Here is a 12,629-nt window from a genome sequence, read left to right as displayed (position 1 = left end):
TACATTATATTAAATTGATATACACTCATATCAATAATAAAATCCGTAAAATATACAATTTCTATATTTTCTTTTTAAAAAATTAATCAAATCCTTGACACACACCTTCTTCTACGCATGTGACTTGCGTATTTCATTGACTCCTTCAAGCTATACAAGATTGGTGAATTTGGATTTTTAGATAAAAGAGAGTACAGTTGTTTTTTTTTTTTTTTAATGAAGTTCACCGAACTTCTGATTTATTTATTTATTGTAGAAGTGAATGAAGCCGCAAGTCGAATGGGTCCAGCCGTGCACACAGCACACTTGAATGCCGTGGGAGCATCAGCATGGAACAAGTGCAGCAAAGTAATGAAAAAGAGGAAGAAAGATGGGTTTCATAATCCACAATAACACAAAATTTCTGAACCTTTAGGGTACATAAAGCAACACCAGTTCTGCTTTTCTTCCTCCGCTGCTTCGTCCTCGCCATCTCTCCATCAACAGGTGCACTCGCTTACATGCTCATCTTCTTCTTCTTCCTTTTTCTTACAGCACTCGCATTTGATTTCATAATCATAATTTGGGATCCGGAAAGAGAGACTAACCAGACGAAATCAATTTTCAATTCCCTTCACCACCCAATGGATCACAAATTCACAATACTGGTCAAGAATTACGTCAATCTCGATTTGGCTTCAAAAGTTTATTTCGATTTGACATGGTCGTCAACCGTTCTTCTTTTTTTTTTTTACAAAAAAAAAGTCTCCCGCATATAGATGAGATTAGAGACTTGGATTTTCAATGCTTCACATCTGGAACAATTTTGCAAACCAAGAAGGTTGTCTTCCTTCCTCTAGGTAGAAGAGGTCCCATTACTGATACATAATCGCGAATTCATGTCTCACTGGGCTCATTTTTTGTGATAGCATATCTCTGATTTTCGTATCCGAAGAATCCTCCGATTGATCTCCACACGCGAATTTTATTCATAAAAATGGCTAGATTTTTCTTCAATTCCGTCTTTACGTAATAGGAGGATCAAAACAGCATCGTTCAAAGATTTTTTTTAACTGTTGTTCAAGATTTTATCTCCATCAATGGTGAATTTGAGTTGACTCAACTGACTGGCTCAAGGCCACCAAACATATTAGCGGATACAGAAGAAATATTAAAAATCGTAGCATTAAAAATAGTTATGTTAAGTAAAAAATTGTAGGACCCATAAATCCTGCGAAGAATTTTCAAGCGGGGATATCAAAGTCAATTTTTCCCTTGAAAAGAACGCAACATCCCATAGCCAGATAACAATCTCTTGTTTTCTTTTTCTTTGTTGCAGGACGAATCAATTTTGATTCGTATTTGATAAATAAGCTAACTGCTTCCATTTGAATAATAAATCAAAAGGGCCAACATCCCTAATTTCCAATATCATCCGAGAGGTGGGTTGGGTGAAGAATCAAGACCATGTCGTTTGGTATGAATTATGAAGAAACGAATGACATTCTCATTTCCTTAGCTTTTTATAATGTCTATGATACATTTATCATAAATATTCAACATATTTAATTTTTTCGTTAAAAAAATTAATTATTTTTCATGACTGCTCTGTCATCAATTGACATCTTTGCCCCCACTTTCTGGGTCATGTAACTGGAACAATATAGTTATCCATAAATCTAAAAGGTCATGGTAAAAAATACGGTAAAACTTGCTGAAGCAGGAAGATGATGGGGGTTAGCATTATAGTATAAGGTAATCTTTTGTGAGACATTTACAGAGACGCCAAGAGCCAAAAGCTGCTAAATCTATAGCTTTTATTAGGCTGCAATGAATGTCTAAGGGAAAAAAGGGGAAAATAAAATAAAATAAACGCACTTTTTTTTTTCCTTCCTACTTTTCCTTTTAGATTTGATCAGAATTACAACTTGGGTATAACTGTAAGAGTCCCGCGGATGAAGGGGATGGAAGGGTTAGTGATCCTTGCGGAGAAACAATAGGGGTGTAATATGGACTAACCTCATGAGCTAACTGTTTGGAAATTGACCCTCCAAATGTTCTTTCTATCAAGGTATCTTCTAATATTTACTAGTTCATGAATTTCCTGCAATTTGGAGCTTTACATAAACATGGCACTTTGTTTTCATCTGGCTCATCAGGATCAAACAAGTAGTCATACCTGCCAGACACAACCAACGCACCAGATTAAAGAATTAAAGAAAACGCAAAGGGTGACAACACAAGTGTGACACAGAGAGAGAGAGAGAGATGTACGTTAGTTCATCACCAGCGGGAACATTGGTCTTTGCGATGAGTACGATACGGCTCTCATCATCACCGACGCTCATAATTCTTGCATAGCAATTCGGCATGCACTACAAGAATCAAGCAGAGGTAAGAAACGAGACGACCATGAATGATGTACAAAATATTGACAATACTGCGCTTCCTTTGTTTCCTGTGTCGTCAATCAATCACCATATTTTTCAATGGGAATCACAATTTTCTTTGTATTTAAATCATGGTGCTTAGAAGTAGCAAGTGTTTAAACCAGAAAATTAAACAAAGTAATACTAAGTATGCATTTTATTCAAGTTAGATGGACTTACAGAATGGTTGATAAGCCGGGCAATATTTCCTTTATCAGTAGCATCTACCACCACTTCTTCACTTATCTTGAAAAGCTGCAAAAACAAGAAACCATAGACAGTTTAGAGCTGTTTATTAGGTGACCCAAAAATTCCAGAATAGGAAACTTCAGTTCTAATAATTTCCAACATCCCAAGCATGCAAGTTATAAATGTGCGTGTAAAAGGTAAGCCCTTGTAGGAGATGGGTTGATGAATCAAATTCAACTCACATAGCAATCTTTGCCTTCTCTCTTATAATGCGCCTCCCTTAGATCAGCAATGCTGCGTCTCACTTGTTCCCCACGATATTCAAGAACCTGTTCAGAATTACATGATGCACATTATTATTGATGGGGAAAAAAATGCTATACCATAATAAGATCAAGAAAATAATATTACGCTACTACCACTATAAAGATCATATTTCAAGAATATGTTTTGCAAACCAAACCATGTCTTCAAACGCCACACTGTTTGTTGTCAGTGTGTGCCGGATGACTTTGATAACAAAGGGCTGCTATGATCTTCTATTGGAGTAAATAATTATCTTTGAATCTCGTAAAACACAAGTTGATGGCCACCCTTATCACAACGTTTGAGATAGTTGTTCCCTCACACGTAGGATGATATTAAAATTAAGATCGCATCATCAGGAGCCTAAAAATAATTTCCTAAAGACATAACTGATTAAGAGTTGCTGTTTTTTTTACTGTGCACTCTAGACTATAACTGAATAGTTCGTTTCTTTTTTTTTTTTTGTGATATGTAACAGCAGTTCATTTCTGATGGGCTTTCAAATGCGCCAGCAGAGTAATACCCAGAGCCTCCCCAGTATCAGTTTAGAGAATTCATCAGCGACAAGTGATCAAAAGACACAGAAAGGAAGTTGACGGGCCCAACACAAAATGGGAACTATATGTGAGAAAGGGGACGGATAGAGCCAATAGCCAAGGGACTTAGTGCAGGATAGCGTGAAGGGCAGAATAGCAATAAGCAGCACCTGACCTCTCAAAAAGTCAGGCAGGAAATTCCCTTTGTTGTCTTTTCTTTCTGATTATGTTTATTCTTGTTTTCCCTCTTCCTACTTCACAGAGAAGAGGTGTAATTTTCCCTCAATTCGTTAATATTATCAACTCCAAGCAGATGTGAAGGATCTTTGTAAAATACAAGTGTAAGAATACCATTTCCCCTTCTTGTATATTTCTGTGTGCAAAGAGGCCCCATCCGTGTATACCCGATCTACCAAAGCAAACACGTTCATTTTCGGTTCTCTGGATAAAAGCACGTGCACCCTCTTAGCAGTCACAGAATTTATCGCCAAAGCATAATGTTACTGAAAAAGAGAAGACTTACCTGTAAGTGGTACAAACGTTCTCTAAAAGAAGAAAATGTTGGAGGCTCGTCCATTACCTGCAAGGGAAAAACATGAGAAAATAAAAGGGAACAGGGGAGGGGGAATCATGCATCAGTTTAAACCTAAAATTCAAGCTCAAAAACATTTGGAAAAATGCAATCCAATCTGAAAAGGGCAAAAAAAGAGAAAACACTTCTACCCTGTATGCATTCAATCTCTGTATTGTGTCTAAAGGGTGATGGCAGTGACCTTTCACTCGATGGGAAATGGCTTCATCTGCTGCTCTCTAACAAATACAAAAATATATAAAAAAAAAAAAAACATATATATGTTAATTGTCCAGCAAGAACCTCATTAAGATGCAAGAAGTGCATCATTACACACAATAAGGAAAATGAGATCTAGATAAAGAAGACAGATGAAAGGAAAAGACACAAAGAATTAGACGTAGTATTCATCAATACACCCCATGATAATTTACATCCATACAAATGCAAGCAGGAACATTCAATAAAGCATCCTTGGTTGCTTTTTCAGTTGTAGCATTCATCAAATAACATAGATTAATATATTTTCATATTTAAGCACAAAAACTTAACCAGAAATACAAATTGGACAACACAAAAGTTAAATAACATTGTCATATCATGTATTGTCTTTTAAGCATCACTGCCATGTACAAATTTCTCCATGCTACCTTTTTGCTGAGATTTGTTCTTTGAAAGACACGGCACCTTGCAGCAGAAAATGGTTCATCCTCAATGTTCTCTACAGGAGTGTCTTCTAGCTTTATTCTATTAGACGAAATCAACCTTGACCCATACTTTTTCTTATTTTGGAGAAGGCTTTTGGTAGAAATAACTCCAAGAGGGGTTTGCATAATCAAAACAGTGTCTGGATTTGGAGCCCTGAAAAGAGTTAAATATGATTAGCATGAAAAGTCAAAATTAAAACCCATAACTAAGGTGTGCAGTTTTGAACAGTCTAGCTACAACTGTGGGCAGTAGCATATCCTATACGAACTCAGGAAAGCAACAAAGGAAAAAGAATGACAGCATTCTTTTTTTCTACTTGAGGATCCCATACCTGTGGTACGCACAATAAGAAACCATTTTTGTCGTCTGCCTACCATTTTTCTCTAAACAATGCAACTGCATTCGAAGGGGAGAAAATTCAATTATGTACTGTGACGTAAGAATAAATGCAACTTATCAACTAAAAGCAGGCAAGATAGAAAAATACTAGATCAAGATTGCATAGAAGGCTCGTAAGTGTTAAGCGTATCACTGTCATTATTATTAAGACTTTTATAATGCCAGCAGTATGTTTTGTTTTGAATTGGCATCAGAGTTCATATTTATCCAGCAGTTCTGAAAAGATCATTGTGCTTTCTTCATATCAAGCTACCTCTACGAATTCTACACGTCAATTTTAACATAAACAGGTAGATAGATTTTCATATAATTATTCACACACGCACACACACAAAAGCTTGTATTAGCGCCATAGGCATTCTCTTCATTATCAGTCAAATTATAATATAAAGGTAACCAGTTCTTGATATGTTCAAAAAATATTTATCACTATCCAAACTTATAGCTACTAGGACTTACGTTTTACTATAAAGGAACACTGGTATTGTGGAACAGTGGCCTGACAAATGTCTTAACATTAACACAAACAGAATGATAATGCAACTTAGGCAACATAAATGTTAGAAAAAACGTGGCACACATTAAGTTATGATCTAAATGTTTAAAAGCAATTTTTTCCAGGCAAAACTTTAAACCACATATACCCCATCATAGATTATTATGATCCTTCTGAGTCTTACAACATAAGGACCAGAAATTTTATCCTGTTAGAGTCCATATAGGTCATGCAATCTCATGTACAAATGTGCAATAGAGGTGATCTGAGACTCTCTGCAGTCAGACATGAAACTGCATGATTGAAAATGAAGTTATGCTGCATAAACTTGGGGAATAAAATGGAAATGACATGAAACCTGTTTTTAGTGGAAAATAGAAAATTTAAAAAGTTATGCAAGCAAGTTTGGTCGATCTTGATGATTACTCACCTCCATGCGATATCCAGCCCTTGACGCACACATGGCATGGAAATAAGTGGAACACTTGCAACATTGTGTGCATGAACCATGAATTTGCTTACATATAACACAAATCTGAAATTTAAGTAAATAAGGAAGCCTTTAGATTGACCAAGAGACTAAATGATAATCACAGTTATAATTGTAAAATGTAGATGATTTCCTACTCCCTGAAGTTAAATAAATAAATTATGCACTCTTCAGCATAATTGTGTGGTATGCGGTATACATAAACATGAAAAGCTCAAAGAAAGAAGTAACTTTGAATTGTAACTAACATTAATTTGCAGGGAAAAGCTTTATCCGACATATTATAGAATCATACTATAATTACAGCAGATGTCCATAGCCACAAAATCTACTTATATAGACAGCTTTTCTTTAATTTGATCTCAATGTTGAAATACATCATAAACTGGTATCAATTCTTGGGAGAATCCCAAAAGGGGCTAAACAGATTAGACACTCCACCTTCACAAAAGAATTAGATGGAATACTCAGAATACCCAAAGCAGGCTCCATCTTTTCATCACTAGCAAAAGATACTTCAGGTCGAAACCAAGCACAAGTGACATGAACCCATAGTGTGTCCACATCGGTTGGCTTTAGGGCACCACCTGGGGGAAAATATAGTAGCATGAGGTCATATGCACAAAGAACTTTCTTCTTTGGATGAAAACAAAATTTACCGAAGCTTCTTGGTGGGGAAAAAAAAATTAAAGCATCACAGTAATAGTCAAAAGAAGGAAAAATATTCTCAGCAAGGAAAATAAGACCTGGAATTATTTCAGAAAAGAAAATTCAAAAAGCGATGGAACATAAACATTACTGAACTTATACATTTCAAATGTCCAAGAAGGCTTACCCTTTACAGGACAAAGACAACACTCTCGTTTAATGTGAGGTGTTTCACAAGCTTTACAAACCCATGATGTAAAGTCTCGAACATTTCTTGCTCCATAGCACTCTTGATGAACAGCTATTTGACACCTAAAAACATATAAAACATATCAACACATATTTAAATAGATTACAATGTGCCCCACCCAAATACAGTAAAAGAATACATCAATTATGAATTTCTTGATTCACAGTTCATTCTTCAAGAAGAAATAGAGGTATCTGGTTTTGTATGCATTTTGTCTCATTTGTGAAGACACAATTGATAAATGACCATGAGAACCCTCTTAAAATGATGAGGCAGAAAAGCAGACTATGAGGTGCACATGGAATGCGACTGAAAGCATAAGATGAGGCACGTCTAGACATCAAAAGCAATGCATCAAATGTAACATATGTTAAAATACACAAATAATTATAATCTGTTGCTGATTATAGGCTACAATCCCTTAGATGCATGCAAAAACTTGTTTTAGTCCCACATCCTTGAGCCTTGAGGATACATATAGTAAGAAATAACTCATCAGACAACAAGTGATATTATTACCTGTTGCAAATAATAATTTTATTATAGTCCCAATCTTCTACCCATCTGCACACAGCACACCGCTCTGTTGTCCACTTAGCATAAACTGGTTCATACTTCTCTGTTTAAGAAAATAATTGGCAGCACCATCATCACTCTGATATATATATATATATATATATATATATATATTACCACCTTTTCATATGACCAATATAAACGAAAGGGGAAAAATAGTACCTTGCAAAAACGCAAGCAACTTCTGCTTCCTTTCTTTTAAAGAAGGTTTTTTAGGTTTGACAGAAACTTGAGCATTTGCATGAAATTCTGCCAGCTGCAACATCTGAGTGATTAAATTAATTTACATTAGTTAAAGGTACCCATATCCCAATCCACTTAAACCTATATGACGAATATCATTATTTAGAGAGAGAGAGAGAGAGAGAGAGAGATAAAAGACCACAACTATCACTGGTGTTTCTTAACAGGTCAGTATCATTAGCATTTTAAGAATAGAATTCAAAATTGTAATAAAATATTGATATTGATTAAAAAAGGTGATAATAACTGTAAGACCTAAACCAGAAATCAGAAATCTTTTTGAATGATTTAGTACGGTACTCATGTATGCATCAAATGTCCAAATATCTTAGACAAAAGATACTAAATGAGTCAAAGAGATGATCAGATGCTATAATAACTATTTTATATTAGAGTAACATATTAAGTAGTGGAGTTTCAAGATTCAGAAATGCAGAAGACTATGTATCAAATAAAACAAAATATTCATATACAAACCCATTGTTCCAGTGGGAGCATAGAGCCTTTCACCCTAACACTTGTTCTCCAATTTCTCGATTTGGAACCTGTGTGTCGTTCCCATTCACTAAGTGCTTGCTTCTCTGTCCCACAAAAACCACACTTGCACACAACTCTGGAAAAGAAGATTATTTGAAGCCATAAAAACCAAATTTCTCCATTTTATAACCCAAGATAAGGATTTGAAATGAGTTGTTTACCAGAATAAAAAAGTAATACCAACAAAAATTTAGCATGAGAAGTAATACCAACAACCATTTAACACCAACCAAGAGATCATAACATAAAAATGTCAGAAAGGGGCAGAGTACGATTTCCATATCCAACGGATACAAAAGACAAGTAAGACCATGCCATGAAAAATATCCATGATTATCTGCACCTATTCATTGCCAGTTTTGATGCTTGTGTAGGACAGCCCTTCACATGCGACTGAATATTTTAATAAATAATCTAGAAAAGGAATAATCTATTCCAATCTGGCAGATAATCCAATTAACTACATTCAAAAGCAAGAATGAATGAGCTATCAAACAACTGGAGAAATCCTATGTAAATGCTTACAAGTGTAGGCTAGGAAAATATATGCCTTCCACACCATTGCAGAGAACAGTGACTTTGTTTGGTAGCACTAGCTGCCCGTTGTTCTTGTTCCATCTGGGAAAAGGCCTCTTTAATTGTTAGAATACATATCATTAAAAAGGGACCAATATTTAACACAAACATATTCGAATCAGTAGCTGAACTTCAATCCTAACACCTGGTATGGTGTTCATGAGAACTGTATAAGTAATAAAAAGGTTAAGATACAAAAGAGCAAGCGCGTGACAAAAAGTACAAAAATTACAAAAATACTCACTTGACTTTCGGCTGGGACTTTTCTGAATCAGATAATTCAAAGTCAAACTTAGCTTTACACGTTGGGCAGTAATAATCAGTTCCCCCAAGATTCTTCAAAATAGAAAATATATGTCAGGAAAAACTGAAATCTCTCTACAAGTTCCAAATGCCAACAAAAGGAGAAAAATTCAGTTATGAAGAATCACAGGAAAACCTTGAAAAGGTTGCTGGAAATTTTGTCACATTCTGCATGCACCCAAACTTTACATCCATCGCAACGCACCTAATTCAAAGGGAAACATTTAGCATGAAAAAGCCTTGTTTTGCGGAGACAGAACATAAACCTTCATTAGATAACAGGATCCAATTTACTCACCCAGCTTCCACTATCTGAATGATTCCAAATTTTCTTGCATATGCCACAATAATGTTTTGATTTTGTTAACTGTCCATAAAAATATAAAGATTGACACATCACAAAGCAAATAAAGAACTTCATTAATGGTGTTCCCCAATAGAACCTATATAAAAACTGTCAGCAGAAAAAGAGATATCGGACAAACCCTAGCACATGTTTTACATAAAAATTGGCCACTAGGAGATGAATCCTTTGTTTTCTTTGATGTTTTGAAAGGAAGATCCAAACCACAAACTTCACAGGGTCGTGTATCTTTCCTCTTATCAAAAAAATCCTGCATATAGAATTAGGAGGAAATAGTTGAGCAAGACCGAACTTCGATGGGATCCACACTTGAGCACTTTTGTGGGGTTGGGAGAAAACGAGTTGTTAAGTCACATATGAAATTTAGACAACAGCCTACAAATAAGAGAAGGACCGAGTAGAACAGGTATCAACTTCCAGTTGCAAGCTAAATGTAAGTCGTCATCATCTGTCAGACGTCCCACAGATATGATACATGATCACCACAACAGCAAATAGCTCCCCCAATGTTAAAGAGAGCACCCATAAACTGACCTGGCTCAGAAAGTGACATCCTGCATACTGCTTTGAACCAGGGGCCTCCGGTATACCTTTTGGAAAGGTTTCATCATACCCTGTGTTACCAGCTGCTAAATTTATATCCGCTATCAACTTCTCTGTAAATCCCCGATCTGCCAAGAATGCCTCCTCTATTGCTACTTGAAAATCAGAAGGGTTATAGTAACTCAATTCCGACTGTCCCTGAAACCTAAATATAGCGATATGTTTCCCAATAAGCATACATCGTTTATGGATGAAAATAAATGACAAATTTAAAGAACTTAATAGACAACAAACAATACCTGTCTACATAATCTATAAATGGAAAAATCATCCCATGCTTCACCCATGCATAGTCCTGCTCAGTATCACCATATCACAGTAAATGACCATTTTATCCTACAAATACATGTTAAATGGCAAACAAGCTCTAAATTGGAAGTCACTTATATACCCTTTGATTTTCATTTGCAGAGTACCCAAGAAACATCACACAAGCTGCATCAGCTATACAAGACCTCAAGACCAGCTCAGGTGCCTGAGACATTGGATCAATGACAATGGCTGGCCAAAAGGGCTCCTTCTTCCCAGCCTTGGCCCACACTATATCACCTGCGTAAAAGTCTTCTGGTCCATATAATCCATCCCTTTTCTCGCCATTCTCCTTAAAAAATCTCTCGTTACCTGTTATATCAACTTCGTCCATATACATAAATCCGCGACTCTCATCTTCAATTAATTGCTCGCGCTTCGGGTTGAGTGTGCTAGAAGTTGAATACTTCCTCGTATCAAAATTCCTATACCTTACAGGCCCATCCTCTCTTACTTCATCCTCCTCCTCCTCATACAATGCCGAATATTTCCGAGACTTATAGCCAACTTTATCATCGTTTCTCCCTTTTCTGGTATTCTGATTGTATGACTTCGGTGTCCTAAAACTATTCTCCTTCCTACTATCAAGTTCGTCTTCAAAACTATAATCACGGGAGTTCGTCTTGCTCTCTTTCCTCCAATTCTCAATAACTGAATCGTTGAAACGCGAAGGGAGTACCTGAACTCGGCCTCTTGACGTTCTGACCAGTGGCGGCCGTGCTTCCTCCGCAGGCCGATTAATCTTAGCTGTTACAGAGTTCCCACCCTTGGACTTTGACTCCGCCTGAACAGGGGAGCACGAGACTTCCGCGCACCATGATGCAGAAAAGCCCTTCTCAGAAACACCAGCGCCTAGTAAACCATGGAAGCTAACAGGAAGTATACCGGCGGCGACATCGCCGAGAAGATTCAAAGGGTAATACCCATTAGTCTTCCTCTTCTTCCGAGCAGCAGAGCAATCATCGTCGTCCCCGGCCGAGTCACCGAGTTTGCACCGTTTCAGACTCGGCATTTGGGTTTTCAGGTTCCGCTTGATTATCATTCTCACCGGGAAATATCACAGCATTAATCAAAGTCACAACTTCGATCAGAATTCTAACCACCAGAGCCCCACAAATTTCACGTCAAAGGGCCAATTTTGAAAGAACAGTCCATAAACCCTAATTCGAAATAAGTTTCGAGAAACAGAGCAACAAACAAAATCCGACCCAGGAAGCAAGCAGAAATTCCGAGCAGACAGACAGAGAGGCCCCACAAGGAAGGTCGAGGAAAAAGGGGAAATTGAGTAAGGGAATGTCAGGAACTTCGATCAAAAAGATCGATATAGCAGAGTCTGCAAGAAGGGGGATCTGTTTCGGCAAGCTCTCACCAACTGCCTCCGAAGGCAGAGAGAGAAAACTCAAGGAATTCGTAAACAAAATATGCTATTTCTCGTACAAATTGAAATGTATTTATATTTTATAGAAGCCAAAGAAATGGAAAAATTTCTCGCATAGCTTAGGATATAATTTACGATTTTTTTATAGAGAGAGAGAGAGAGAAGATGGAGTAAACGAGAAAAGGGTGGGGGTGACAGAGTAGGACTAAGAGAGAGAAAGAGAAAGAAGGCTCGGCGTTATCCTGGGTGTGTTGGGATGTAATGTATGTGAATGGGGCAGAGTCTAAATTGCGCCTTACGTGTTCATAGCGCAATTTCTTCTTCCCAAGTCGCGAGCTCGGTGATGGCAATCTGGTTCAGCTACAACAACATGGGCCGGGTTTCTTGTCAGGCTATGCCTCCTTCAAAATGTTCCAACCAGAGAATTATCGCTCACTGGCTATGCAAATAGTGACATGTAAATAATAACTAAATACAAATTCTGCTCCCAAATTTGTTCCAAGAAAACCGGAGCCATAATGTTCACAATAACGAACGAACATGATTGTTCGCGATTTGGTATGTTTTTGAATTTTGTACCGTGTCGTAGTGTGGGGAATTGGGCTACCTTAAAAATCCCAACTTTATATATATGGCAGGTTTTGGTTTTGTAATCTCCGGTGCGAAGGGGTGCAACATTTGAGTTCCGTTGTGAAATCCATACAAACCATAATTGAAATATTTCTCTGGTTTTGTCATG

At 37.0% G+C, this 12,629-nt stretch overlaps 1 protein-coding gene and 2 long non-coding RNA genes across 3 annotated transcripts; 2 read left to right on the top strand and 1 right to left on the bottom strand.

Annotated features, from left to right (window-relative positions):
• Nucleotides 1-322: 322 nt before the first annotated feature.
• On the top strand, nucleotides 323-2,247 carry LOC114761535 (uncharacterized). The gene is made up of 3 exons (XR_003742163.1): nucleotides 323-486; nucleotides 1,319-1,456; nucleotides 2,139-2,247. It is a non-coding gene; the product is annotated as an uncharacterized LOC114761535 (long non-coding RNA).
• LOC114761528 (histone-lysine N-methyltransferase ATX5) lies at nucleotides 1,695-12,406 on the bottom strand. The gene is made up of 23 exons (XM_028950921.1): nucleotides 10,595-12,406; nucleotides 10,443-10,498; nucleotides 10,135-10,348; nucleotides 9,722-9,850; nucleotides 9,535-9,603; nucleotides 9,373-9,441; nucleotides 9,178-9,269; nucleotides 8,883-8,975; nucleotides 8,298-8,433; nucleotides 7,740-7,842; nucleotides 7,521-7,620; nucleotides 6,939-7,063; nucleotides 6,545-6,690; nucleotides 6,044-6,148; nucleotides 5,050-5,114; nucleotides 4,661-4,871; nucleotides 4,163-4,249; nucleotides 3,963-4,019; nucleotides 3,791-3,880; nucleotides 2,840-2,926; nucleotides 2,589-2,663; nucleotides 2,254-2,354; nucleotides 1,695-2,158 (listed from the first exon to the last, which is right to left on the bottom strand). Exons 1-23 carry the CDS (start codon nucleotides 11,552-11,554, stop codon nucleotides 2,068-2,070), a joined length of 3,261 nt encoding a protein of 1,086 aa, XP_028806754.1. The 5' UTR covers nucleotides 11,555-12,406; the 3' UTR covers nucleotides 1,695-2,067.
• On the top strand, nucleotides 2,268-3,807 carry LOC114761536 (uncharacterized). The gene is made up of 2 exons (XR_003742164.1): nucleotides 2,268-2,373; nucleotides 3,382-3,807. It is a non-coding gene; the product is annotated as an uncharacterized LOC114761536 (long non-coding RNA).
• Nucleotides 12,407-12,629: the final 223 nt, after the last annotated feature.

This window comes from Neltuma alba, unplaced genomic scaffold (assembly GCF_004799145.2).
Source record: "Neltuma alba isolate B1F8T4 unplaced genomic scaffold, ASM479914v2 tig00011124_pilon, whole genome shotgun sequence".
Classification (NCBI taxonomy): domain Eukaryota; kingdom Viridiplantae; phylum Streptophyta; class Magnoliopsida; order Fabales; family Fabaceae; genus Neltuma; species Neltuma alba.
Note: the sequence above shows the minus strand (reverse complement) of the source record. Positions and strands in the feature narration are given on the sequence as shown.